The sequence below is a fragment of the Rasamsonia emersonii genome, assembly GCF_000968595.1.
Source record: "Rasamsonia emersonii CBS 393.64 chromosome Unknown ctg1118621762233, whole genome shotgun sequence".
In the NCBI taxonomy this organism is placed as follows: Eukaryota; Fungi; Ascomycota; class Eurotiomycetes; order Eurotiales; family Trichocomaceae; genus Rasamsonia; species Rasamsonia emersonii.
This window is the reverse complement of record NW_013562603.1, coordinates 38,261-65,293: the sequence shown is the minus strand read 5'-3', so window position 1 is coordinate 65,293 and position 27,033 is coordinate 38,261. Positions and strand designations below refer to the sequence as shown.

At 49.6% G+C, this 27,033-nt stretch overlaps 9 protein-coding genes across 9 annotated transcripts; 3 read left to right on the top strand and 6 right to left on the bottom strand.

Annotated features, from left to right (window-relative positions):
- Positions 1-512: 512 nt before the first annotated feature.
- T310_9881 (Tripeptide aminopeptidase) lies at positions 513-2,827 on the bottom strand (the record flags this gene model as incomplete). The annotated part of the gene is made up of 4 exons (XM_013467693.1): positions 513-589; positions 792-812; positions 1,007-1,685; positions 1,742-2,827. 4 exons carry the CDS (start codon positions 2,825-2,827, stop codon positions 513-515), a joined length of 1,863 nt encoding a protein of 620 aa, XP_013323147.1.
- Positions 2,828-4,287: 1,460 nt separating this feature from the next.
- T310_9880 (Glycoside hydrolase family 79 protein) lies at positions 4,288-6,128 on the bottom strand (the record flags this gene model as incomplete). Its single annotated transcript, XM_013467692.1, has 5 exons — positions 4,288-5,075; positions 5,107-5,144; positions 5,213-5,716; positions 5,816-5,915; positions 5,969-6,128. The coding sequence occupies 5 exons, from the start codon at positions 6,126-6,128 to the stop codon at positions 4,288-4,290; spliced, it is 1,590 nt and encodes a 529-aa protein (XP_013323146.1).
- Positions 6,129-7,087: 959 nt separating this feature from the next.
- T310_9879 (uncharacterized protein) lies at positions 7,088-8,090 on the bottom strand (the record flags this gene model as incomplete). The annotated part of the gene is made up of 2 exons (XM_013467691.1): positions 7,088-7,771; positions 7,827-8,090. 2 exons carry the CDS (start codon positions 8,088-8,090, stop codon positions 7,088-7,090), a joined length of 948 nt encoding a protein of 315 aa, XP_013323145.1.
- A 1,058-nt stretch (positions 8,091-9,148) lies between these two features.
- Positions 9,149-10,084, bottom strand: T310_9878 (uncharacterized protein; the record flags this gene model as incomplete). The annotated part of the gene is made up of 3 exons (XM_013467690.1): positions 9,149-9,202; positions 9,319-9,597; positions 9,725-10,084. The coding sequence occupies 3 exons, from the start codon at positions 10,082-10,084 to the stop codon at positions 9,149-9,151; spliced, it is 693 nt and encodes a 230-aa protein (XP_013323144.1).
- Positions 10,085-11,439: 1,355 nt separating this feature from the next.
- T310_9877 (uncharacterized protein) lies at positions 11,440-12,771 on the top strand (the record flags this gene model as incomplete). The annotated part of the gene is made up of 5 exons (XM_013467689.1): positions 11,440-11,532; positions 11,590-11,715; positions 11,773-11,794; positions 11,839-11,988; positions 12,659-12,771. 5 exons carry the CDS (start codon positions 11,440-11,442, stop codon positions 12,769-12,771), a joined length of 504 nt encoding a protein of 167 aa, XP_013323143.1.
- A 3,271-nt stretch (positions 12,772-16,042) lies between these two features.
- Positions 16,043-17,302, bottom strand: T310_9876 (uncharacterized protein; the record flags this gene model as incomplete). Its single annotated transcript, XM_013467688.1, has 6 exons — positions 16,043-16,199; positions 16,340-16,520; positions 16,553-16,714; positions 16,771-16,810; positions 16,980-17,014; positions 17,254-17,302. The coding sequence occupies 6 exons, from the start codon at positions 17,300-17,302 to the stop codon at positions 16,043-16,045; spliced, it is 624 nt and encodes a 207-aa protein (XP_013323142.1).
- Positions 17,303-18,645: 1,343 nt separating this feature from the next.
- Positions 18,646-19,449, bottom strand: T310_9875 (uncharacterized protein; the record flags this gene model as incomplete). The annotated part of the gene is made up of 2 exons (XM_013467687.1): positions 18,646-19,074; positions 19,441-19,449. The coding sequence occupies 2 exons, from the start codon at positions 19,447-19,449 to the stop codon at positions 18,646-18,648; spliced, it is 438 nt and encodes a 145-aa protein (XP_013323141.1).
- A 3,317-nt stretch (positions 19,450-22,766) lies between these two features.
- T310_9874 (Aquaporin) lies at positions 22,767-23,798 on the top strand (the record flags this gene model as incomplete). The annotated part of the gene is made up of 3 exons (XM_013467686.1): positions 22,767-22,967; positions 23,030-23,330; positions 23,389-23,798. 3 exons carry the CDS (start codon positions 22,767-22,769, stop codon positions 23,796-23,798), a joined length of 912 nt encoding a protein of 303 aa, XP_013323140.1.
- Positions 23,799-24,868: 1,070 nt separating this feature from the next.
- On the top strand, positions 24,869-27,022 carry T310_9873 (GABA permease; the record flags this gene model as incomplete). The annotated part of the gene is made up of 8 exons (XM_013467685.1): positions 24,869-25,044; positions 25,074-25,219; positions 25,345-25,391; positions 25,449-25,596; positions 25,647-26,179; positions 26,229-26,315; positions 26,379-26,772; positions 26,847-27,022. 8 exons carry the CDS (start codon positions 24,869-24,871, stop codon positions 27,020-27,022), a joined length of 1,707 nt encoding a protein of 568 aa, XP_013323139.1.
- Positions 27,023-27,033: the final 11 nt, after the last annotated feature.

Here is a 27,033-nt window from a genome sequence, read left to right as displayed (position 1 = left end):
GATTTCACCTCCCCGTTTCATCCGGTATCGGACAGTCGCCGACGACAGTTGCTGATCAAGAGCAATCCGAACCCCATCCGCTTCCCGAATCGCCTGGCAAAACACGAATTGATCTAATATCTCATCCTTCAACTTCAATTCCTGTTGGTTAAGCCCATTTAAAATGCCGAGACTGTACAAGTTCTCTGGGCAGTTCACGACTGGGCCATCCAGAGATATATTCTTGAAGGCCCCGATCCGGAATAAAAAAATAAGTATAATGTATCCTCGATAGTACTACTATAATATAATCCTCTCATGGTCAGTATTTAATGACTCTTGCCGTGGTCTGTCTAATAATTAGAATATTAGAATATTCATTTATCAATGAAGCTGCTTTCGCCAGTACAGTTGAATTTTTTTTTTTCTAAAAAAAAAATAACAGGCAGGGAAGATTTATTTATTTATACAGTTGTTTAAAACTAAATGTGTTCGTTTCTTGTATCGTACTTATATATATGGACTACTCTCATCTACTGAAATAGAATTGGATAGGCGAGTCGTCTGTTTTGTTCGATATCGTTCCCACGAGCTGTTGATTCTGAATATTCTGGTTACAAGTTAAGTATACCTAAGGTTGAAGTATTTATACTAACATAAGATGCATCTTTGCCTATAGAACGGTCCAGTCTGGTCGACAGCTTGGGAAAACAAGATATATTTACATTTTGCAGTAAACTACCTGCTGTATGTACGACTGATTTAAAATGCAATGCTGAAACTCCCTAAGCAGGTACTGTAGACTCTCTCACCAGATTTATCAGAGATACGGCCTAGATTATCATAGTCATGGTCTTGACTCTAGTATTAGTGAGATAGATACATGCTAGTTCAATCTATCCGTCTAGCTATATACGAAAAACAACAAGCAGACAAGGTATGTTACACGAATAGCACCACTGCGAGTTGTTTGGCTACCTTTTGGACTGCACCACCAGCTTCAGCAGCTTCGCAAAATCCGGCGTACCGTACCCCGTCACCGGATCCCATCCCTCAGTCGCGTTCCAGCTCGCCCCCGGAATGACGGCGCCGCCCTCGAGCGTGCCGCCCCCGAAGCGGCTCTGTCCATTGCAGCCGTCGCTGCCGCCGTGAGTAATGTCGTTCAGCGCCTTGTAGCCCTTGCTGTAGATCAGCGGGTTCAGGAAGCCCAGTACCGGCTGGCCCGCGCGCAGCCGGGCGTCGTTCAGCAGCGCCACGATGGCCGCAAATGTCGGCGACGCGGCCGACGTGCCCTCCAGCATCGTCAGCATGCCCTTGTCGTATACGGCGTAGTTGACGCCCTGCGCGGCGACGTCCGGGAATCCGCGGCCGGACTCGTTGTACAGACCCTTCCACTGGTCGCCCAGTTTGGCCAGATACGCGTCGACAGCGTCCTTCTGGTAGTCTGGCCGCGGCCACAGGTTCGAGAAGCCTCCGGACGAGAAGGTCGCTGCCCTCTCCTGCTGGCCCTGCGTCGCGCCCACGGACGTCACCCACGGACACGACGCCGGGAACTGCGGCAGGAATTGCGTCTGGTTCTTGCCGTCGTTGGACACGCAGCCTGTGCCCACGCCCGAGTCGCCGGACGAGAAAAGCACCGTCACGCCGCGGCTGCCCAGCTGCGCAAACAGGTTGCACACGGTGCGGGCGTAGCGTTCGGGAACGCTCTGTGGACAGTCGTTAGCAAGGGAAACATCGCTCGTCAACTAGTCGGCCATCCTACCTGCTCGTCTTCGCCGTACGAGGTCAAGATAACCTGCGGCAGGTCCTTCTGCGGCAGCTTGAGGATGTCCTGCAGGAAGTTCAGGTACGGCTCGTTCTGGTTGTCGGCGGCGGTGGGCTCGTTGATGTCCGGGACAAGATAGCCCAGGCCGCCGGTCGAGTACTCGGTGACAGGAAGCGGCGAGCTCAGGCTCAGGATGTACTGCAGGTCGAGGTTGGCCTCGCTGCTGTCGGCGGACGAGTTCTGGTCGTTGCGGCCGCCGTTGAACTGCACGACGGAGAAGTTCTGGCCCTGGGCCCACGGCGCCAGATAGCCCTGGAAGAGGGCCAGGTCGGCGTAGCGCGCGTACTCGTCCAGGTAGCTCGCGAAGGCGACCTTGCTGCCACTGTGCGGGTTGGCAGAGTAGTTGCCGATGTGGTAGAGGTTCTTGAGGCACGACGGCGTGACGATCTCCTGGCAGGCGAGCGACTCGTTGAAGCCCGCGCCCAGACGAGCCGCCTTCAGCGCGCGATGGGCCTCTCCAGGCAGGGGTTTGGGATGCGAGTTCTTGCGCTCCGGGCGGACGTGGCCGAAGCGCGTGGTCGGCTGGATCATGTAGATGTGCTGGGCCAGTTCGTCGGGCACGGAGTACTCGAGGGTGCGCAGGCGGCGAACATGCGTCTCGTCGCTGACATACCAGCCGAACTGCGTGTCGAGCAGTCTGTTGGCGACGCCGACAGTCGTGCGGAAGTTGATCCAGTCGGCGTCCTGCTCGATATCGCGGACGCCGGCGCGCTGCAGCCAGGCGACGACAGCGTCGACGGCCTCGTCGGACGGCAGCAGCAGGCGCTTCATCTCGTCGTGCGACTGGAAGTGCCGGCCGTAGCGCGGATGGCCAGGCGTCGACATGTCGAGCACGGCCTGCTCGAAGGCGTCGACGTCGTGCTGCTGCAGCGCGATCTGCAGGCGGATGGGCTGGTCGTCGCGGGCAGCGCGCGAGAATCGCCAGCCTGACGGCGTCGCGCGAAGCCTCTCGAGCACCTCACCGGCGGCAGACGAGGCCAGCAGCGACAGAGCCGCCAGCGACAGCAGGCTGGAGAGAATCATGGTGGTGGAGGGGTGTGTGGTGAGAGACGGTCGATGGAGATGGCTGGAGCAGGCTCACTCTAAATACTCCTCCGCACGGACGACTAACGGCGTGTCATCGTGCGCCATGAGGATCCTTGGCGTGATGGGCAGGGGCTGAAGCCTGAACTGTCTGTTACTCTGTCGATCTCTCGATCTTCTGGTGCGACTTGGCGAGACGATATTAACAAGCAGCTCCACAGAAATACGGAGTAGACAGACAAGTCAGCTGAATCAGAACTCAAAGATAAGAGAGCAGCATATAGAACTGCTGATTGGTCTCAATCCGACTCTGTCTGTACTCCATGACTCCATACAGATATGGCGAGGAGAGAACGAGGTTCCATCGCCCCACTGCCACCGTTCTAGAAACGGGATACAGTGGAGATCGCAATCTCGAGGATTCTGCTAACAGCCGACACATGCAGCAATAACACCTCCTGCAGACAAACAACGAATAATAAAGTAACCTGTCACGAGTACAGACTGCCAGTCATGATAATATTTTGACTGCTGTGCCTCAGTTTGACTGCTTGCGGGGGCCGTTTATTGCCATAAATAACCTCATCGGATCCACCGCACGGACGAGAATCCAAGACTTGCGGGGTCGAGCAATACGAGTTTGGCCCCCGGATGGCGATAAAGCTCGCCCTTAACCACCTCACTACTATGTCCTTTCTCTGAATTGCCATATTTCTCCACGAGGGACTTTACTCTGTAAATATCATACACTACTCTGTCCTCCTCTGGCTTATGCTTTTGCTGTCTCATTACCTAGGTATGTATATACGGTGATAGGTAGATAGTGGTACTGGATCTCTGGCCTATGCCTATCGTATTTTATCAATGTAACTTCGTATTTATAAATGGATAGAGTGCTTACACGCAGTACGGGTGGCGCATGTCAGCCGTGGACCCTGGAATACGAGATTCGTATTATCATAGCTGAAGCTCGTATATTTGCTGTACGGTGAGACGAGGACTTAATGTCCTTAGAGGATATGTGCATGTCCTGGTACTACTTAGAATAAAGGTATGTAGTGTACTCTACAGAAATACGTGGGTGGCTGTTACACAGGAATTAATCTCTTACCTAGTAGAATTCATTCTTTTTCTTTTTTTATTTAAAAAAAAGAAGAGAGAGAGAGAGAAAATTGCTATATTTGCTTTTTTGCTTTCTTCAAGCTACTTTCATTCGATAATACGGGGAATACATAGAAGAACTGTAGCATCGACTACTGCGCGATAAAGTAATACGGTACAGTACAGTTACCAAAAAATATTAACCGGTAGTGCTATGTATAGAAGACAATGGCGTATATAGAAGAATACAGACAATGGCATATGTAGAATACTGGCGAGATATGAGGACAGCATCTCACCTAACAACTGAGTTATATTCTGCATTGTATTACCATGCCAATGTCGAAGTACGCTACTATCTACTGTAGAAACGACACAATAACCGCCTCCGACGCCGCCACATCGACAGTAAACGACCCATTCCGCGACTCGATGGTGGTCCCCGTCGCGGCCACCTGGACACCCCGCCCCTGACCCAGCTGGTAATCGTAGCTCAGACCGGCGACGGTGATGGACGAGTTGGACGATGCGCCCGGCGCCGTGAGGACCTCAACCTTTGCTGCTGTAAAATCTGGCAGGTTGGGAAGGACGAAGCTCGTCTGTGGCCGCTGCGTCCCGTTCATGCCGGGGTCGTACTGGTGCAGATTCAGAATCGCCAGGCGGGCCAGCTTTCCTCCCTCGTACGCCGCGTATGCCGAGTAGTAGTCGCTGCCTAAGTCAATGTTGCTGATCTGCGGGCCTGACCAGCCTAGGAATTTCGCCACGAAGATGTTGCCATAGTACGGCGGCTTGACGAGCGGCCCTGTGCCGTTGACGGGGATGGGCAGCCAGGATGCCGTATCGGTAGCGTGCCTTGGTGGAGGTGGATTCTCGTGATGTTCTAGGCAGTCAGTATACCAAGTCAGAATAACTGAGCCACGATGGTAAGGAGTCGCACCTGCGACGCGATGTACAGACAGTAATCGACCAGCCACAACGCAGAGCCAAACACGTCGGATACCCCGTGCGAGCCCTGTCCCGAGACGCTGTTCGTCTCGCCGATTGTGTACCGTCGTCCGTGCTGCTGGTGGAAGATGTTCAGCTCGACGTGTGGCTGGACGGCTTGGACGACAGAGGTATGGTTCATCAATGTTCCTGAGACTGTCAGCTGTACTAGCAGAGTAGACAGTTAGACGCACCTTGCAGAGTTGGATTTCTCGACGTCGACGAGATATACCTATAAAGTAAGAATTAGCTACGACGAAGACATTTAAAACCTCAAATTATTGAAGCTAGTATATATACCCATGCTGAGACACTTCCTCGATCCACCCATCGCGGTCATATCGATACGACTCATTCCACACGGTCCAGGGCGAGAAGAACGTCGGAGCTGTGATATTGAAGCAGCAGAACGACGGCGCAAAGAAGCGCAGACTGCGCTGGGGCGTCTGGACGTGACGAGTCCGGAAAATCCACTCATCGACATAATCGAACTGCGTCCAGTTACGCGGACGAAACCCCGAATTCGCACCGTAATCGTTCTCATTGCCCAGCTCGAACAGATGCAGTCTGTCACTGGGCAGCCGGAGCAGGGTCTGATTGACCTCGTACTGCAGGTTGGCGAGGAAGTCCGAGTCGTTTTTGTAGAAGTTCAGCCCGAAGATGTACTTTGTGTCTTGCAGGACGTTCAGCGATTCCCAGAAGGCGGGGCCGATGGTGCTGTTTTTGGGCTGGTCGAGGTTGTACGTGTAGTCCCAGGTGTTCATGATGCCTTGTTTCTGGGAGGCGATGTAGACGACGTGGTCTCTGGCAATCTGCAGGTCAGCAACAAAAAAATAAAAAAATAAAAGATAAAAATAAAAATGAATAAATAAATTCAAAAAAAAAAGGAAAGAAGATTCCTACTGTGTATTCCCGCCAATACGAATAATCTGCTCTGCACCAGTAAAATTCCGCAGATTGGCCAGAAGAGTATTCGTCAGATGGTTGGGATGGGAATAGTTTCCTATAAAATCGAAATTATATAATATTCACCAAGCAGCCTCAAACAGGTCCTACCAGCAAAATCAGGGAAAAACGCGAATTCGATCGAAAACGACTGAAAGTCTCCCGGAACCGGAGTGCTTGCTGACGCTGGAGGCGATACGGCGACAGGAAGGGTGACGGTGTCTGCCAGCGCGCGCGTTGCAAATAACACAGCAATGGGTGGGAGGAGCATCTTGCCAGAAAAAAATATCCTACACCTTTATTCTCAGTAAACTGCAAAACTAAGACAGATAGTCCGTTGATCTGTATATATATATATCGAGCAGAGTCAATAGAGTACTGCCAAAAATTGGTGGAAAATTAAGCCATTAGAGCTGGAACTAGACATTCCAGCTGTGCTTATCCTGTATGCTTATGCCAGAAATGAATAAATCTGACTAGCATGCGTTCTGATTGGATCTGATCAGTACCTGTCCGGGGTAGAAACACCGTCGATCAGCTGGCGAGCGGGGTATGCGGGGACAACAGTATGGAGTAATAGCAAGTATACACGGAAAATCGGCAGGAATACGGTCTTCATTGTTGAATACGTATGCTGCATACAACCTGTCAGAAGCTGAGTTGGAAGAAAGTCGCGTGTAAACATGGACCTATGTACGCTTCGCAGTACCCGGTTTTAGCATATATATAATATAGGGAGCACAGTTGAATAACCATGACATCCATGCAAGAAAATAAATGGCTACTCCGGAGGCTGATTTATCAACCGTAGCTCATCGTATTGACAGAATAGCCTAGCTGATTCCCAATATATATGTATATTCTCTTAGACTACTCACGAATAGAAATCGAGCAAACGAGACAGACTTGAGGATAGAAAGTCTTATTTAAAGAAGATGACTTTCCTTTTTCCTCTAAAAAAAAAAACAATCCTGTAATATAGGTGAATCGCATTATATCTGATAGCGAGTCCTACAGTCTCTCTTAGTACTACAGTTTGTTATTCTTACTAGGTATAATTTCTCACGTACAGTTACCATCCAACTACAGTCACTGCCTTCACTTCATTATGTCAAGAAGTGTATTTATTGCATTGGTATCACAGACTGAAACTCGTCTCTTGAGCTCATGCTGAACTTGCAGAGTTTGAATGCTAAATGATATCTATACTTGAGTCCAACAGATACTGTCTTATCCCCCAATCAGCCGGCGCACCGTCGTCTCAAAATCCTCCGGCTCTCGACCCAATATCTCACGCAGATGCGGCGTCACAACCGCACACTCGCCGCGGCGGATGGCATCCCACGCCGTCGCCCACTCCTTGGCCAGGTTGACGCCGTGATACGTGAGACGCGGCGCAATCTGCGGCTGCGCGGCGTACTCGTCCACCGACACCTGCTTGATACGCACCTGCTTGCCGATGAGCCGGCCCAGAATGTCGACCACTTCCTTCAGCGTCAACACCTTGGGTCCGGACAGCAGGATTGTCTTGTTCATGTACGGGAAGGCCTGCGGATTCGTCGCGTACTGCGCAATCAGCTTGGCCGTCGCCTCGCCGAGCTCCTCGCGCTTGGCCCACGCAACTCCGGGTCCAGAGCCATCATGCGGGATCTTGATCTCGTCGACGGGGTTCAGCGGGTCGAAGAAGGCCGTGTAGATGGGGAACGACTCGTGGTACAGCCCCTCGCGGATCGCGGTGTAGGTGAAGTCCCGTCGCTGACGAGCGAGCTCTTCGAGATAGGCCTCCGTCGCGAGGTGGGCCCGCATGACCAGGGCGACAGTCTCTTTCGTCAGGTTTCCGGCGAAGGCGAGCGAGGAGTAGAAGATGTGCTTGACGCCGCTGCGAAGGGCGGCGTCGATAGCGCGTCGGTGAGCCTGAAAAAAAGTCAGCCTTTCGTCAATATTATCTCTGAATATGTTATCTGCTTACCTCCGCGCGATGCTCATACTCGCAGGACGCGTACGAGATCAAAAACAGCGCGCCAATGCCGTCAAACACACGCTGCAGCGAGGCCTCGTCGTCGTAGTCGGCTCTGCGCACGACAGCGCCGGCTGCGCTCTCGGCAGCCAGCTTGTCGGGATAGCGGGCGATGAGGACGAGATTGGCGGCGGGGATGCGCGGCAGCAGATGCTTGATCGTGCTGCCGCCCAGGCCGCCCGCGGCGGGGAAGATGCCCAGCTTGGAGCCTGGCATGGATATATATTATACTATGAATTAAATATTTCTAGTGACTATAGAAAAGAAATGTCAGCAGAGAATATATCCCGTTGATGGGTGCCCCTCCGGAGAATATAATGCTGTCGTCATATCAACCAAACCAAAAAGTGGGACGAGTGGGTAATCGGGTTAAATTCATGCTTGCTGACAAATGTGCTGGACTATTCGAAACTGATCGATAGAAAAGAAACCAGAAGCCAAGTTTCATGCTATTTATTTTTTAAATTTTTAGACGTCGTTGAGATTGTCATAATATAAATATAATCCCGCAGAGTAAGCATATACCAAAAGCATCAAGAAACAACCCTGCAGAATATCATGCATATCTCATCGAGTAAGAAACGAATACAGGTTCACCTCAGTCTGGGGCAGATATGGCCAAGCTCTATAGAAGGCAAGTTTCTTCTTCCCCGCCGAAAGAAATCTTCCAAGATCGTCGAGATTACCAGCATTGTTGAATCAACAAAACCAATTCTGGCTTGTGGTGGTATAAAGCCTTTAGGAGGGCGTGCAAGGTAGCCTGAGATATGGTCGACATTTGCATCACATTCATGTAAGACAATGTGACAGCCATCATCATCCAAGACTTGCCAATGAGAGCCGAATTCATGGATGTCTATTGACTAGAGTGTCTCCGATGGTCACAGGCTTGGGGAGAGGCGGCCAGTGGTAGCGAGCCTGGACATCGGGAAGGGCAGCATGACCGCCTTGGGTAATATGCGTGCCTGCTATAGTGGTTCAAGAGAGCGCTGACACTCAAATGGGATGGAAGTTGTTGAAACCCGGTTTTCCAAACTTAGGAGGACAACAATTGCTGAAGTCTTGGAGGTCCTCCATCAGGATCTTTGCTCCTTTTCTGAGTAGGAAGATGTGGTAGCCCTCAGCGATCAGTGGCCTGGCCTATGAGTAAGTCACAGGAAAGTGGCAAAGAGGATGAGAGCAATACACAATCTCTTGCTGCATGGAGGGGGATAGCAGTGGCTCAAAAACTCGTCCAAACTGTGCAACTTTATTGAGCTTTAGGTACTCAAGTATCATGACGACCAATTCGGTAACCCGCAGCATCTTGCAAGCAATCCAGTAGGGAACTACAATATAGTTTGACTGAGTGACTTGGTGGCCTAAGAGAGTCTCATGGGAGCCTTCCCAACTGGTCCTCTGACCAACAGGGAAAAAAGGATAGAAGATTAAGGAAAATACTTACACCAGAGCTACGTTTTGTAGGTGGCCACTTTGATATAGTCGATACCGTGTATCCGAAGAAGTTCATAAGGAGATGTGTGAAGTCGGAGTGAACGCACATGATGGCAATATGCAATATGATGTCTTGGCTACAGGAGCACCTCTGATATTGTGCAAGGAAAGATGCTAGTCGCGCTTGACGAGAAGGATCGAAGCTGGAAAAGTCATGCCAGCATTCGGGCGGTACCAAATCAGTTGCCTTGAGCACAGGAGACACGGAATTAGTGCTTTGAGGTATCACCTACTACAATTGTCAGCCAGAAGAGCTTCATAAATCAAATTATTCCACAGGCCAGACAACTTTCTAACATAGTTCCCCGTTTCTGCCCTCTCTCCCAGAGCTCAATATGAGCCTTAATTGGTCCTACCCAATCATCTACCTCAACAGCTTGCTTGATCGTCCTGTATAGCTCTTCATCTGACAGTGAATCTTCCTCGAAGTATTCTTCGTCTTCAGAGTCATCTTGACCCTGCCTGGCTTTGCCTTCGGAGTTTCCGAAATCTCTAACCAGCTTGTCGATACGCTGCTTACATTCTGGTGTAAGCAATAGAGTGTATAGGCAACAGAAGCACAGTCCAATGACCTCATCTCGCCATTCAGTCTCCCTAGGCTTCGTAAAGCTTCCAATTTTCCATATCCATGAATCAGGATCGAACACCCCGGCTTCAGAAGTGTCTCTGTCAATCTTTATCTTCGCCAGATGCCAAAGCTGTTCTTCCAACCCCATCATCCCCAGACAAGTGAACAACTGCCTATGACACCACGAAAGAACAACGAACATGCCCCAGATATAGAGCTGGAGGGACGTCGGTTAGCGGAAGTCGAACGATCAGCTGTACAGGCAACTCTCCTATCCCAAGCAAAGCCATACGCTTTCTCTCCCTATAATCAAGGTCACGCCATAACATTGACAGTCGTTCTCCTTCAACAAATGGGATGATCAGGATATGCCCAACAGGAAATATCGAAGGGCAGATGCTCTCACCGTAACAAAGACCGGACGAAAAGAAAGGAGAGCCGGCAGGGAACCTCTTGAATAGATGTCGGTACATGTATTCGCAATATATCCTGAAATACTGCCGGATAAATGCCCCCAAGTCTTGGCGAGGGATTATAAACCCTCTGAGCAAAGGAGTGGCGGGATTCACTGGAGCAGTGTTGAAAATCAGGTTCCACAGAAGGTTGAGGAATGTGGAATTGCCAACAATAAGTTTCACTTGGGTAGAACTGTGACGGCTCAAACAAGTGAAATCAGTTCATTTGGCAGCTATCTAACGAAGATCCGAAGCTGGAGAAGAAAAGAGAAGAAGGAAGCTATCGAGGCGTAGTGGGTGAGGGAAGATATCGAGAAATTCTGCCGGCACAAACACACACCGCCTTCTACACCGTCTACGTCATCTGCATGATATCCGCCGAGGGACTTTCTCGAGCCAAATGAAGTAAGCTTGTTCACGTGAATTGGCCGATATACAAGGGTACTGGAGGCAAATATCTCTTGCAGATTCCGATGTGGGCAGTAAGCGCATTCAGATTGTGTCAAGGATGGCGCAACATAGCCCAAAAGATGTAGTCACATATCTTGTTAGCTGTGTGCGATGCTCTTATTAGTAAGGTCAATCATGTCTCAAAATCGCCTACAAGGTATGGAGAGATGTTGCGCAGTGATTTTGCTTAGGAGTCCGGCATGTTGTGCGATTTGACAATGTGCTCGGTGAAGAATCCAGTGCATTTCTTTGCATTCCATCCAATGGATGATTTGGTCCGAGCAGGTTAAGGTAGTGACAATATGTCGTTCAATTTTGGACCCTGACACCAGAATGAGACACAGGATTAATAGTTGCGTCTAACTTTGACGTCGTACCAGCTTTGTCAACAAAAGCGTCCTCGAAGCCGAATTGTTAAATTCCCGCATATAATGTAACAGCTTCTTGCAGGGGTCATGTTCCTGGGTGGTGAGAATAGAAATCCTTGCCAGGTGTAACAAACGAGCAAAGAAGCTTTTGTTGTCACTATTAATAAGCATCCTGATGGCCTGGGAATTTCGTGACGCGTCTTGTTGCTCTGCCGAAAGCAAGAGATATAATGTCAGATGGTTCTTGGAAAAGAATGTTCGGGTTCGTCGAGACACAGCACCTCGAGTCACTGTCACTCAATGCCATGTTAGCTTTGATACCGGTTAGTTAATATGTGGGAAAATCTTACTCTTCCGCAGCTGGGTAAATACAGTTTCAGTCATTGACAATTAGCTGGATCTCAGGAGAGACTCTCGTTCTTCGCAAACTGCTTATCAACCCATCCCATCTTGAGCCTCCAGAATATAAGTGTGCTCCAAAGAGCTCTTCCAGCATCCGGGACCAGGTGAGAAAAAATATTGAGAAGAATCACTGGACAAAAATCTTAGTATTATCCTTGTAGGGTGAGGACAAGCCATCGCTCCGTATGTCCGTATTTGCAGCACAGTAAAGCTGATGCCCTCTTCAGATGTAGAGTTGCGACTGATGGACTCAAACAGCTTCTCAAAAAGAGACGCCCACCAGATTTTAGGGAAAATAGAGTGGACTCCTCACATGGAGCTCTCTGGTCTGTTTCCTGGATATATCAAGTTAGTTCAAAGACGAAGACATAGATTGTGTAAGGTACTGACCCACTCTATATCAATGAAACCTGTAGTTTAGATGATGATATGGTAGAGATTTTGGTCATGATGTTGTCTGACCTGCTCGGCCAGCAACTGGGGGAAAGTCGTGGCTGAGAATTGTATTCCAGAGCCCACCAATCTTCCCTTCCGAATTCCTCGCCTCGATCCACTTGCTCTGTATCAACTCCCAGACTGCATCAGCTTGCCACTGCCCCCAGGGTGATAATATGCTTGATGCGGCCAATCTCCTTGCTTCTCCTGTTAATTGATGGAAACCTGTTTTTCAAACCATTCTTTGGATTTCGGCGGTTCATAGCGCTTGGCCATCAGCTGGCTGATTGCTTATGTCGAAGAATTCGATGAGACAGAATCGTTGGACATTCCGACAAGCAGCATGCTCTCCTCAGGTTTTCTTGCTGCCCCAATGAAGCGCGAAGCGTAGACAACTTCAACAACGTGCCTTTTTTTTTTGCACTGGCCGAAAACTGAGCAAATTGGAACCAGTCCCGTGGGAGGAGAGAGGCAGTATCTCCCTCACCCGCCGAACCAGGTCCCCGCGGTCGAGCTCCTCGGCAACGCTGTTAACTGCCTCAACGTCTACACCTTCATAGACGTGAACGCACTCGTCTGTAGCTTCATAAATCTGTACTGATTTGATGACAGGTTTTGAAGGCGTCCCGCATGATCCCGTAGGGACTGATCCGGCAAATTCGATGATCTCCGTTCCACTTTTTCGTCAAATCGTCTCACACCCTGGCCTCGGAGTTCAAGCCTAAGGCGTAAAAAAAACCCTGTATTGTATGCAGCGCAAAAAGCCCGCAGTCAGCAGCAGGTGGCTGTCCTCGAGCTTCATTTGAAGGCCGGTCTCGGATTTGTCAACATCCATCTCAGCGAGAGAGATTTCCACCTGAGGACTAAAAAGATTGCCGGCTGAAAGAGAAATTGACCAGCCCATGTCTATTTGTTAGTACCGTGGCAAATTGAGAAGCTGGAAAACTAAATAGTACTTACCTCGTGCATCATATTCTTCCACCACAAGAAAGGAATCCTCAAGGACTTTGTTTCTTGTTTATCTTTTTTCCCCTTTTCTCTCTCTTTTTTTTGCATTATCCACTCCCATTCCCTGAGTTTCCACAAACATCTCCCTTATCTTCCATCCAGCTCCCCCTCGCAATTCAGCCACTTGTAGGACCTTATAAGACGACAAGACCCTTGCTTCATACAATTCAATCTCTGCTGTAACGTTCGAACGACCCTGACAACTTAGTATAGCTCACGTAAGGTTTCGCGGTCGTGGGTAGATATGCGTCTTTCTACATCCATTCCTGATTCTCATATGCCGGCCTCTTGCATTGCACAAGAAGGAAGTGCATGTTGCCGTGGGCTGCGGTATGGTAATAGACGTTCAGGTCCGCATATCTTGTATTGATATGATCTTTGGGCCTGATCACGTAGCCCACTTCCGGTGGGTCATTTGAAGGATATGCATAAGCACTATATCGAAAACTTGTAGATGAGAACGAGAACGAGAAGAACGAGTCACAGCACAGGAACAGGGTTGCTGTAGTACTTGGTCAAGCTTCTCTTCTGCATCTACCATGTTGGGGAAGATAACTGGTGTGATATGGAACATAGATTGTAAATCTGGCATGAGATGAGTTGGATCATTTGGATCCCTCTCAGCTTGATCCTCAGTAGTCGAATAACGATTTTCCCTGTGCAAGGACCATGGACTCGGTATTTACCGGTGAATCCGGGTCCGTAATCCATGTTCATATCGCGATTGAACGAATAGATCATGAGAACATTATCTGCTCCCAGCAACGCAGACTTCGTAGGGATCGTATCTGGAGCAAGATGAGTGATCCCCCCAAAAACGCCACAATGTCACAGGAAATTGTGGATGACAAGAAAAGGCCCGGTTTTTATAATTAGGCCATATCTATTGGCGAGGAAGCTTGCAGAAAGGTGTTGATGTGTGCCCGGGAATACTTGTAGAGTCGCTAGGGCTTTCGTCATCCGAAGACAACGACCATTGTACAGTGCAATGTTGAGCCTTTGCCCTGTCTCAATGGTTTCAGGCACATTGATGTCGATGTGTCTAAACTAGGTATGACGACCTCGCCGACCCATTCTTTGCTAGCAACATTCCGTACTCGCGAACAATACGCTCCCAAAGGTCGTCAGCTCTAGATTCAGGAATCGGCCCTAGTTCACGGCGTAAGTCAGTGTGGAAGGATTGCATCATTCTGCTGCCTAGAATGTCATTCTTCACCTTCCACTTTTTGTATATAATTGGCTGAAGTGTAGAGTGTACCCATTTATGATACTTATCAGCATGAGGAGCAAGGCAGATCAAATTGTCCACGACTTCTGTGGTGCGGGTGAAGATGGCTTGATACCATGCATCTACCTGCTCCTTGCTCCAAAAGAGTCGCAAAATTTTCCAGATCGACGCAATTCAGTAGGGATATCGTTGCGCCTTTGTGGCCACCGAAAAGGTCTATCTGTGATTGGGCCTGCGGCGTGTGGACTGGCGGTGGTTTGGATAGTCTCTGCAGAAATAGAAAGTTGGAAACACTTCAAAGGGTTGACTACCTCAATTGGAATGCTATCTGATGACAGGAGACTTTGGATTTCGTCCTTGAATGGTGCTGAAGGAGCCACCGAAATCCTCCCAAATCAGAAGACGTACAGTTGGAATTGGCTTATCACCACTGGGATATCCAGGCTTTGAGACACTGTCAACTCTCAGCGAGTACTGTCAGCCTCGGCGGCTTCTGCACAGGACCGTCTCGTTGCAGTTTTCGACGATGTGCATTTGTCCCAGACGTCGGATGCGGCCATTAGCCTGCTCGGTAGGGGGGATTGACATCGAATTGTCAATATGGCGAGCATTGCAGCATAGCTTCTGCAGCTTCGATCCGGTGCTAATCACAGAGTAACTGCAGATTAGAACCAGAGTCTCGGTCCTATGCCCTGTATGCTTTTGCAAGTTTCGAATGAGGCTGTTTGAGATAGTCTTCTTCATAGTCGGAATCTTTGCCGAGGCATAATCCCCTCCCATTCTGTGAAGCAATGCTGGATTTGTTTGATCGATGTTGCGCATGCAGTTCAGAGAGAATTGGATATAAGCACCTCCATATGTGAGTGATAAGGTTGAGTGTTGGTTGTATGCCTGAGAGACTTAACCATGAAACCATAGCGATAACTGCAATGGTTCAACGTGTTCGTAATTTGCTCTGGTAGACATATCAGCATTGGGGAGAAGGAAGTGAGAACCGTTTCCGATATAAGTATACTCTAGAATGTGCTTTCGTCAAGTCCGCAATCCAAGGAGCATCCAACAGTGCCATGCTTCAACCTCTCCAACTACCGTTTGGATACTCGTGTCTGGATAAGTATCCTCGTATTGATTTGGTGGACCGATGCTAACCCGAACGTCGTGGCCATTATCTCTGGGTGCGATCAGTCGGTCAGCCATGGGTCCTTGAGGCACGCATCCGTGTGGTAATAGCGAAGAGGTCTTGCTGCCAGAAATTGGAGAGATCATCATTTTCTTTGTTAAAGGTGGATGCTTCGCCAGCAACCAGTTCCACAGCATGGGCAAAGATAAAGCCAACCGGCGCAATGATGTATCGCTAGTAGGGCGCAGCCGACTCAGCAATCAGTTCAGGGGAAGCACGTGAAGACAGCACACAATGGACGTCGGGCCTAGGCTGAGGATACTCCCCAGAGCCTGCAGTCAGATAAACTGCGAAGACAGAATAATGCATCGGTGCGTATTACTCCCAGCAGAAGGGACATAGTAAGAGCATATGAGTACCTTCCCGGGCGTTGAATTAACCGTGATTTTGGATAGCGGCATTGACAAAGTTACCAACATCGCAGAGATCCTTCATGAGGATTTTTGCCCTTCCCCAATAGAAAGACATACTAGCCCTGTTGTAGCAGGGGATTAGCCCAGGAGTAAATGTACGGGAACTGTGGGAGCGGGTGTGAGAGAAGCTGTTTCTTTTCCTGCAAGCAAATGTCTTGTTGCAGTGCTCAAATCATATTCTTCCCATGGGAGCCCTTAGTCATGATGCGGCGAATATTGTCTTCGATGGCGAGGGCGATCATGTTGGTCAACATATTCTTTCTTCGTCCGACTTTCGCTCCAGTATTTGTTCCCGTGCTTGGTTTGCTGGGACAACCTCTATTCCTGGAATTCCACTCAGATGATTCGGACAAGGATGAACGACGCTGCGTTCTCATTTCCCACTGCCTGGGCCAGGACCGCTTCCCAGTTAGGGTTGCGGCCCACTTGGTTTCTATATCGTCCTTGCTGTGGCGTCGGCTCACCGTTCGTCGGCAGAGTGACCAGCGTTCTCGTTGCAGCCGAGTCTGACGGCAGCGCCTTTGCGGCCGCTGAGAGAATCTGCCCGCGATTCGTAAAAAGAGTGCTTGACGATAGCTTCATGGGAGTCGCCTTCCGTGCCAGACCTCGCGCTCTCAGTGTATCTCGTCCCCATCCAAATGCTGGCTATCTGCCAGGTTATCGTCATCCGGTGCTACGACAGCATCTTTCAGTCTCCTTCATTGGGATCATGAGCGCGTCTCTGCATTCTTGAAACATAGGCGGGGCGGCAGCCACAGGAGAATTGGTCGCGGGCGCATGCAGGGGGCCGGCCGGTGCCGGGACGCCATTGTCATTCGACTCGCGAACATTCAGTAACACTGCGAACATAGAGCATGGTATATGGAACTCTTGCGAGCATGTCGATGAAACTCACAAATGATGAGGAAGACACTGCGAACATTCAAACAAACAACCTGCGAAGAGAATAGGCAGAACTCATTGTTTCCGGACAGGAATTATTCGGTGTCACTTGCACCAATTCAATGAAGTATTAGCAATGCTCGCTTGGGATGGAGCTCTAGTAGCTGCTGCATTCGGCTTACCCGACAGCCTGTTGATGTAGATATTAATGTGATCACTAACCATGACGTCGATCCCCAATCCAGAATGTGACATCCCTGGAACGTAAAATTTTGTTCGATTTTGGGATCCATGATTGCTAATGTCCTTTCACGTGGGCAGTCCTGGAAGAGACATCAGAAGGCGAAGGCGGCAGATGGTTTTCAACAAGTTCTCGTATATCTTTGTAGTCTCTTTGTTCACGAGTGCTCTCATTGTAGGAGCTGGTTTGATGATTGATCATTAAGTATATGCTATAAGGTGCTGTGCATAAGCAATAGGGCTTTAAGACACTTACCATGCCCAAGTCCTTCATCCATTCCAGGGAACGCAATCATCAAGAACATGGCTTGAACAACACTGCAGAGATGTTGGGTGCGAATTGCAAAAGAAACAGTTATATAAGGTGATGATGTGCTCAATGACAGATGGTCAACTCATCCCCTTGACAATGTAGTTGCAGCAGTTCTCGTTCTCCTCTTGCAAAGAGAGTATACCTGCCAGCTATGATATAGGGGAGTAGGCATGCAGACTGACTTGGCACAGCACGGGTGGCTACCTCCTGTTAGCTGCGAACGCACTTTGGCCCTCACAAGACCCATGTTCCATTCTGATCACTTATTCCTGAGGCCGCTACATGGACAGGCATGGGGGCTGGCAGCAACACACCAGGCTCGGGTGGGGAGACAACAGCCATCTGCTCGCGCGTTAGCTCTGCCACCCACTCTGTCCTTGCGAACTCACCGGAGGCAGAGGGGGGGGGGAACTTGCTGGGCCCAGTCTCACTAATTGTCATAAGGCTGGGGCACAGAAATGCAATCAGTTTGTATGTATTACCAGAACGTAATAGAACATAACCTCATTTCTGCAATTTGACCTAGGTCATGTCAACCTGAATGGTTAAATTGACAGAACATCAATATGAAAACATGTTTTATGCGTTGATCTTATTGCGGTAAACGCGCGGAAGCCTGGCGAAGCTGAGGAAAGAGGTCATTCTCCGGCAGGTGGTTCTTCAAAGGTAGAAATGCTGCTGCCGCCAGGAGCGACACTGAGGACTGGAACTGCTAAAGAATCGCCTATGCCTCAAGATATCTCCGGTATGTCCTGTTCCTCTGCTTCTGTTTGTGCGATATCCCATCAATTGCATTTTGAGATGCTCTCACAAAGGTGTTGGAGATTTCCGTCCTCCTGGCATAGACTATACCATACCCCTTGTGATTCATGTCAGAGTGGGAAGTATAAATCTCTCCAAGTGGTTCGACTTACAAGTCTCTGTTGGACATTGCCAACATTGCTGGCCCGTTCCTTTGTAAGGCCCGCACATTTCCAGTATCGTGATAGAGATGGACGTTGCGTAGCAATTCAGATCCAGCCATGGTTTCTGACATTGCGTGTCCCCTCCTGTATAAGGGACTTCATATCATAACACTTGTGCGCGGTGGTCGAAGGACCCTTCCATCAGCCTGGGGTCGGATAGGTGCTTCCCCTGGGCCCTGCATGAGACGATTCATTTTTTATCAAAAACCTACCAGACGCGTTTAAGTTATCTCCAATGTGCCGAAAGGATGTTTGAGATTTAATGGAGATCCCCCGTAGATCGTCACAGAGGCACTCCCGTTCTTGGATCGTCGATAAACATCGGTACTGAGGCTAAGTGGTCGTAACTGGCTCACTATCCTAGATCTTCTCAAGTATGATCCGCGTTCTTTATCTTCCATGGACCAGAGTGGTGAACTTCGAGAAAGCGTTCAGTCCTGCCCCCATTGTCCAAGTATTTGCCGTAGTGGCGATCAACCGTCGAGAAGGCCAAGTAAATTTCGTTTTGGTCCTGGGAGACTGAGAAGACCTGGAAGGTTATGGTCGTATTAATAAAAAGGTCTTTAAGGGGGAAATTTGAAGAGTAAGCATACCGCCCAATGTATCCCTGCTTGGCTATATCGGCAGGCCAGCGTTCGGATCGAACGTTGACTGGTAATGTCTCCATCACGATATGTAGACAGGAATCCGACAGCTTCACAAAGGGCGTTTCTCCGCCCTGGAAACCGTCGATCTTCTGAACCAAAACGCCGCCGATACTGCTGGTTGGATACACCATCTTCAGGTTGTCCATGTCTGCCTGCAGATAATAATATTGCGCATCATACCCAGTCAAGATGAGTAAGTAGATGCTTGTGCTGATGATCCCCCGAGCACTAGCTGTCCTGCTCAGCAAGAAAATGAGATTCGACACGCTGGCCCACTTGGCCAAGCGTGAGAGAGCAAGGAAAAGTCGATCCCAACGGTTGTCAGGCATGGCAAGTCCTTCACGAGCCAAGTTGCTTCTGGTTGATCATGCCCTTTCGGACAAACTCATGGGAACATGGAGCATGAAAAAGCACCATTGAAGTGCATGATGTCCTCAGGGATTCCTCTTTGATTTTGCAAGGTCCTAGTCAGCAGGATATTCCTTGAGGGTGAGAGAGAAAGGAGAATAGTAGCTCACCTCTGGCATATTGATTATGCTTATGAATTCAAGCACCCCATTCTCGGACGCCCTAAGTGGATGCTGCCGTATCAGTTGGTACAGGCGACGCTTTCCGTCGGCATTCTGCCAGTGCTCCCCCACAGCGACATGATCATGTAGCTGCTGTCCCAGGGGGGACACACCGTCTGCAATGAGGGATATCTGGATAATTCAGTTATGCACTATGAAAGGGACAGGAAGACGAGAGAATTCAGAGGAACTCGACACCTACTTATTAGTGCAGCGTAAATGCCCGCAGTGTGCATCGGCCCGGCCACTCCAGTCCAAGTATGTGGTCCGTTTCTGCCGATTTCAGGCAAGTTGGAATAATGATGGGGTTTCTTGAAGGCAGCACGATGTTGCTACTCATCAAAAGTTTTATTTTTAAAGAGACAGATGGACGAGAGGGCAGACCCCTAAGAAATATGTAGTATGATAAGCTATATTAGAAATATTATAGTTCCTCCAGACAAGAAAAAGGATAGAGCAGGCTATATAGCGACGTGTGAGAAAAGAAGAAGAAAATTTTTGAGGTGTGGGATGGTGGGAGTTGTGCTTCTTTATATTCCTTTCTTGGTAGCCAGCCGTGGCAGGAGGAAGGCAGTGAATGCCAGCAACCTAGCTAAGCGAGATTAAGCGATCCTATCATCGAATAGAGTCAGAAATTACCATACAGGTGAATGATCTCGCGGAGAGTTCCGAAGAGTAGTGAATTAAATACGGCAGTGGCCAGGATGCTGCAGGGAATGCTGCCTCCTGTACAGAGAGTTGATAGGGAACTTCCGACAAATCTCCTCGTCTAGAAAGACGTACCTATGTCGGATTTTCAGATGTATCTTCCTGGCATTATCCATCTCCAAGACATTCCTTTCGTTTCTCTACCACCCGTCCACTTCTGTAGATGCTGCAGGAATGATGCAGTTGCAGCTCGGGTTTCTACTGCGCCTATCCGCTAGGTCTTACGGAATCCTGCAGAATTATCTCACTTTCTGGCATAGTTCTCCTGAGTAGACAAAGCAGTTCTTAGCCAGTCTAGCTACATGGATAATTCCGTATTCCATATCTGTTTTCTTGGAAGCAGTTATGTTGGCACGCCGTACGAAAGTTTAAGAAGTATTGCTGATGACAGCGCTCGGAAACCGCCGTTCAACTGCATCTGGTTCGCTTTCTCAGATCAGCAGCAAGTGAATCTAGAAGGGACTATTGATAAAGTGTGTTTATTGGTCCTATTCTTTTCTTCGTTACTTCTGTGCAGTGGAAATAGGTAAACAGGCTCCTGTTACATAGAGAAGCTCTTTAAGGCAAGCTGCAGTTCGGCAACGGCAGTTTGCAATCGCTACGCTCTTCGGTTGGTATGAGCCCAGATATGCTCCTGGTAGTCATACCGCCTATGCTCGCTCCTCATAGGGATGTGAGAAAATATAGTGCCCCTGACTGTTCAAGACTGGCATCGTTACAGTCATGACCTCTCACAGGGCTCGAATTTGGCGCAAGATTTATAGAGTAAAAATAATAAGCACTCCCTAGAAGCAGTCCTCATCCCAGTTTAAAATTCCTGTATCTCGATGAAGCGGGATTCGTATGTTAAAGGCAAGACCACCTCCACCTGCGTATACTCGACGAGGCAGTCGATAGCAGTATGTTAGTCATTTTACCACAGTAGGGCTATGCCCAACCATTTAATATCTATATGATTGAGTAAGTCTGCTTCGTGGATTCTCTGACAGAGAAAGTCATTCGAATGCTAGAGCATTGTTGAGCTCTCACACAACACCGTGGACGAGTATTCACTTGCACCATTATACTTTCATCTTCGAATAACGAATTAGTAGTTCTCTAGAATACAAGTCAGCCCCAGTCTGAGATTTGCACACCCAAAGCGTGGGATACGTGGGAAGAGCTTGGCATTGCCGTATATGGAATTCCAGTTGGTGATTGCGCGTCTGGACCGGCATCGATGAGCTCGCCAGAATGCGTATGCGAGTTAGCGACGTATGTATAGTACAAATCCGAGGTGATGTTTGGTACGTCCTTTCAATCCGCATCTCTCAAGCTGCTGACATTTCTCTTGCCCTCGTCTTTGACTATTCTCCCTTCCTTTGGCCTTTTTTATCTCTCTTTTTTTTGGCCCTAATGTTTCTACAATTTACAACGTAATTTCGTCATTTTTGGTCTTTTTTCTCGTCTGTCATGGAGGGTGTAGTCTATATGCGTCGTCTCGTTAAGGGGTCTCGGCCACATGAAGGACGTCATGACTGCCATTCAGGTAGCGATACTACCCCGTAAGTTACACGAATGAGGTGCCAAGTAGTAGCAATTTTTTTTTATTTTTTAATTTTTTTTCTCTTTTTTATTTTTTAAGCAATGTGATAGGTTACGCTAGATCTTAAAGTTGGACGTGGACAGTGACAGCTGAGGATTTCCGTTTGCGGAAATACTCACGCCAGCTGCAGCACCACGCAACCAACCAGCGAGGCAGTAACTCATATCCATAAGCTTATTTTACCTGACAGTCTTGGTCCTGGTCAAAGCACCCTGCAGAAATTGGATAAGCTTGGTTTGAGCATAAAGTTCCCTACCTTACCTCAGGTAGTATATATATATTTCGGAAATATTCAGCCGCCGCTAATTCCGCAGAGACCACCTATTGCAGCGAATGACAACATCTATACATGGCATGATATTTGTTGGAAATGCCAATAAAAAAATTCTATGCGTTGGTCGACGAGCGCGTTTAGAGACAGTGGGTCCTAAAGACTGTCATATTTTTTGCGGAGAACCGAGCTTGCTTCTTCTTGCACGACCTCCCTTCACAGGCAAGGAGCTCTACATACCTACTAGCGAGAGCTACAGCCTTTGCACTCACTCAAACTCTATCCTTTCGTTTCGGCACTAATTTGACCTGCTTGTTGTTAATCTGGGCTGAATGGCTCCTTACGTTACATCGAGAAATACTTCTCGCTGGGCTAGACCCTGCAGTAAACAGTTCCACTATGCCAGTATCGCAAAGTCAACGTCTAGTCATGACGTCTGGTCGATACAATCAGGATCATGGCGAATAATTTATAGAAGGTCTCGCCCCCTGAAGTAAGTTTGTCTCATCTGCTTGTCTCGGTATTTTTCCAGACGAGGAAGGGATCAATCATTCCATCCAGAGACAATATTCGATCATCATCATGCATCTCCGCAGCCAGGCCCGCTCAGGGTCCTCGTCGGACCAGCTGGCGTCCGTCAGCCGCCAGCGCAGCCAGATGCAGCTTCCAATGCTTAACCTGGCTGATACGACTCGCAACAATATCGTCGCCATGCTGGGCGAGTTCGTCGGCACCTTCCTCTTCCTCTTCTGGTCCTTTGCTGGCACGCAGATCGCCAATACGCCTAAGCCGCCCGAAGGCGCTGATCCCAATCCAGCGGCGCTGCTGTATGCCTCGCTGTCCTTTGGCTTCTCGCTGACAGTCAATGTGTGGGCTTTCTATCGCGTGACGGGTGGCCTGTTCAATCCGTCGGTATGTCAATCGCCTGGTTTATCTAGGCAAAACGGGGAAAGGATTAACTTGAATGACTCCAGGTGACTCTGGCTCTCTACCTGGTTGGAGGACTGCCGCTGCTGCGCAGTGTGCTGGTGTTCATCGCCCAGATCCTGGGTGGCCTGGCCGCTGCCGGTGTCGTGTCATGTCTCTTCCCTGGCTCCCTCAATGTCGAGACCACCCTCGGTGGAGGAACCTCCATCTCGAGGGGGCTGTTCATCGAGATGTTCCTGACGACACAGCTGGTTTTCGTGGTGATCATGCTGGCGGCTGTCAAGCACAAGGCGACCTTTTTGGCGCCGGTGGGAATTGGTCTTTCATTCTTTGTCACTGAGCTGGCTGGTAAGATAGACGCAACCGAAGAACAGACGATTTCAAGTTCCATCACTGATGTGTCTAGGTATCTACTACACCGGCGGCTCGCTCAACTTCGCTCGCTCGCTCGGTCCTGCCGTGGTCAACCACCACTTCCCGGGGTATTTCTGGATCTACTTCGTCGGACCGCTGCTGGGCTCGCTTCTGGCCTCTGCGTTCTTCTACCTACTGAACCAGCTGCGATATCAGACGTGCAATCCGGGCCAGGACTACAACGAGCTCGAGGCGCAGATGGAGAAAGAGCGTTCAGCGTCGCAGTCGACTCCAGGCGAGAACCTCCAGCAAGGCCCGCGTCACACGCGCAACATGTCCGAGCTGACGGCTGTCAATTCCAGCAATGGCCATGCGAATGACGTTGCTCATGCGAAGCAGCATTCAGAATCACCGCTGGCGTCGCCAACGCAGACTACGCCTCCGGCAGGCGAGCCCAACTGAACGAAGCATATAGCCTTCAGCATTATGTGAGGTAGAACCGGTGTAAGAGCAGAGCAGGGCATAGAATATGAGAGCTTCTGCTTTCATCGATACTTGCTACGGAATATCCAGTTTCATATCCAGGGGAAATGATAATATAGTTTAATAAAACTAGTGGCAGCATGCAGAGCTGCGCCTTTGACGAAGCAGATGGCATTTTTCTGGATAGCTAGATCGAAGAGAGTAAACACTTTTCCCTAAAGATTGATTAACTAGCGAGGGTCGATAATATCCATGCATCGAGCAGACTGACAATCTGCATCGTAATGGCCTTTAGACATCCTATCATTCCATATTTATTCTCTAGATATATAAATTTTAGAATTTGCTTTCGTACGGGAACAAATTCTCCCTTCTGGTAGAGCGTAGAAAATTTGAGCCGATATTTATAATCGTCCAATCCTATTATGTAGTCCACCAACACGATGACATCAGCTTCAAACTCGATAAATTCCATCCAATCAATTTCCTTCGGCGCTATCGTGCATCGACAGCTTATCAGCATCTTACATCGTCTACGGAGTAGTTTGGTGGGGGTGACAGATAAGTAAACAATTACCCCAGACGCGACGCGATAGCACAGACAGGATAACTGCCAGCTGCCGATCGGGGAAACGATCACCTTGATAAGCTAGTCTAATACGCAACCATCGCCAGTTGCGGAATATTATCATTCAGTGGCTGAGACTTGCTCGTGTTTGCCCGTGTTCTTATCAGAGTGTCATTGCACAGCCTTGGTATCTTATCATTTCTTTGTTTCCGTCGCTCGGTCCCTGTGGCTAGCCGTCGAGGGTATGGCGATAATTCCGGGCTGCGTGCTACAATGCAAGCATGCATGCATGCTTACTTTCTTACATATATGTAATTCACTGCGGCACATGCTAAAGTAAGGTATGCCCACGCATGCTCTTCTTGTTCTGTGCTACTAATCTTGGATTTTCTTTTCCCCTTTCCATTCAGCGACTTGACCTCACTGTCCGTCAATTGATCTCTCCTCTCCATCTTTCTTCTCTACTGAATTGGCATTCACCATGGACCCAGAGAAACACGGTCAAGCTGTAACCATGACAGCCGACAAGGCTCCCGCTGCGACTCCAGTCCCAGGTACAATGGACGAGCGCAACAGCCATGACGACGCCATCAGAGCAGGCGATTCAGAGATGCTAGGTTCGAATACTAACCAGAATCCCAACCCCCATAGATACACGTAGTGATAGATGCTAATGGATCTGCTAGCGATGCTGGGCTACAAACAAGAGCTGCGCCGCCACTACTCCACCCTCGAGATCTTCGCCATCGCGTTCAGCATCATGGGCCTGCTGCCGTCGATTGCGTCGACGCTGACCTTTTCGCTGCCTGCGGGGCCGGTGGGGATGGTTTGGGTATGCTCTCATGTATCAAATAGACACGTACTGGTGAAATTCTTGTCGTATACTGATGGTTACTGCTGACAGGGTATGTACACACATTCTGATATCAGTTTATCTTAGTATTTACTACGGTTTAGGCTGGCTTCTTGCGAGTATCTTCATCACCATCGTTGGTCTGGCTATGGTAAATACCTCTTGACTGCATTTTCAACGGTGGACTAATAATGTGCTCTGCCTGCAGGCCGATCTGGCGTCTGCAATGCCGACTGCAGGCGGCCTCTACTTCTGGACGCATTACTTCGCGTCTGAGAAATGGAGGAATCCGCTGAGTTTCGTGGTTGGATACAGCAATACGATCGGCTTGGTTGGAGGGGTTTGCTCGGTTGATTGTGCGTTCAGCATCGCTATGTAGGTGAATCTGAGATCTAACTTGGCGTAGATAGCTTCGCCTTGATGCTGCTCTCTGTCATCTCGCTAGCTCGCGACGGCACCTGGACTGCCTCCCGGCCAGTTGTCTACGGCACGTACGTCGCCTGCGTCGCGACCCACGGCCTCATCGCGACGTTTTTCGGACGCATCATGCCCAAGATCCAGGCTATGTGCATATTTCTCAACGTCGGGCTCGTCATCGCGACGGTCATTGCCCTCCCAATCGGCAACAATGTCAACCACGTCCCGATCAACTCCGGCAGTTACGTCTTCGGGGACGTCGAGAACCTCACCTCCTGGCCCACCGGCTGGGCGTTCATGCTCGCCTGGCTCTCGCCCATCTGGACGATTGGCGCATTCGACTCGTGTGTGCACATGAGCGAGGAGGCGACACATGCCTCGCGCGCGGTGCCGTTGGGCATCGTCTGGTCCAGTGGGATGTGCGGTGTGCTGGGATGGGTTTCGCTGACGGTGATTGCAGCGGTGATGGATACGAAGATCGGCAATATTCTCGGTACTTCGTTTGGGCAGCCGATGGCTCAGGTATTTCCAGTCGCTGTTCTCGTTGTTTGCTGCTGTCTAACCTGAACAGATATACTACGACTCTCTCGGCAAACATGGTGCCCTTGGCTTCATGGCTGTCGTTGCGGTCGTGCAGTTCTTCATGGGACTGAGCTTGGTCAGTAATAATTCATTTCCTCCTGATTCCCTTTCTTTCCTGTCATCTGTACTGACTGACTAGGTCATCGCTGCCTCCCGCCAAAGCTGGGCTTTCTCTCGCGACGGCGCCCTGCCCTTCTCACGCTTCTTGCGGCACGTCAGCAAACGCATCCGCTACCAACCGGTGCGAATGATCTGGGGCGTGGTCACCATGTCCGTGATCCTGGGCCTGCTCTGCCTGATCAACGACGCGGCATCGAACGCACTGTTCTCGCTCGCCGTGGCGGGCAACGACCTCGCCTGGGGCATGCCCATCTTTTGTCGGTTGATGTGGGGCGAGAAGCAGGGCAAGTTCCGGCCGGGTGAGTTCTACACCGGTCGCTGGCTGAGCAGGCCGATTGCTGTGACGGCGATTGTGTATCTCGTTTTTGCGATTGTGCTGTCTATGTTTCCGACGACGGGGCCGGATCCGTCGCGTAAGTCGACATATCATATCTCCTCCATTCAAATTCTGTCGTATGGGTACAGCTGCTGACAGATGTGGATGCAGCCAAGGACATGAACTACACGATCGTGATCAACGGCGCGCTCTGGGGCGGCGCACTGCTGTACTATGCTCTCTTTGCAAGGAAATGGTTCAAGGGGCCCAAGATGACGGTGGGAGAGGAGTCTCCTACCAGCAATGTGTCTGCGATGGCCTCGCAGACGAAGGTCGATAGTCGATGAGGAATCAAGCA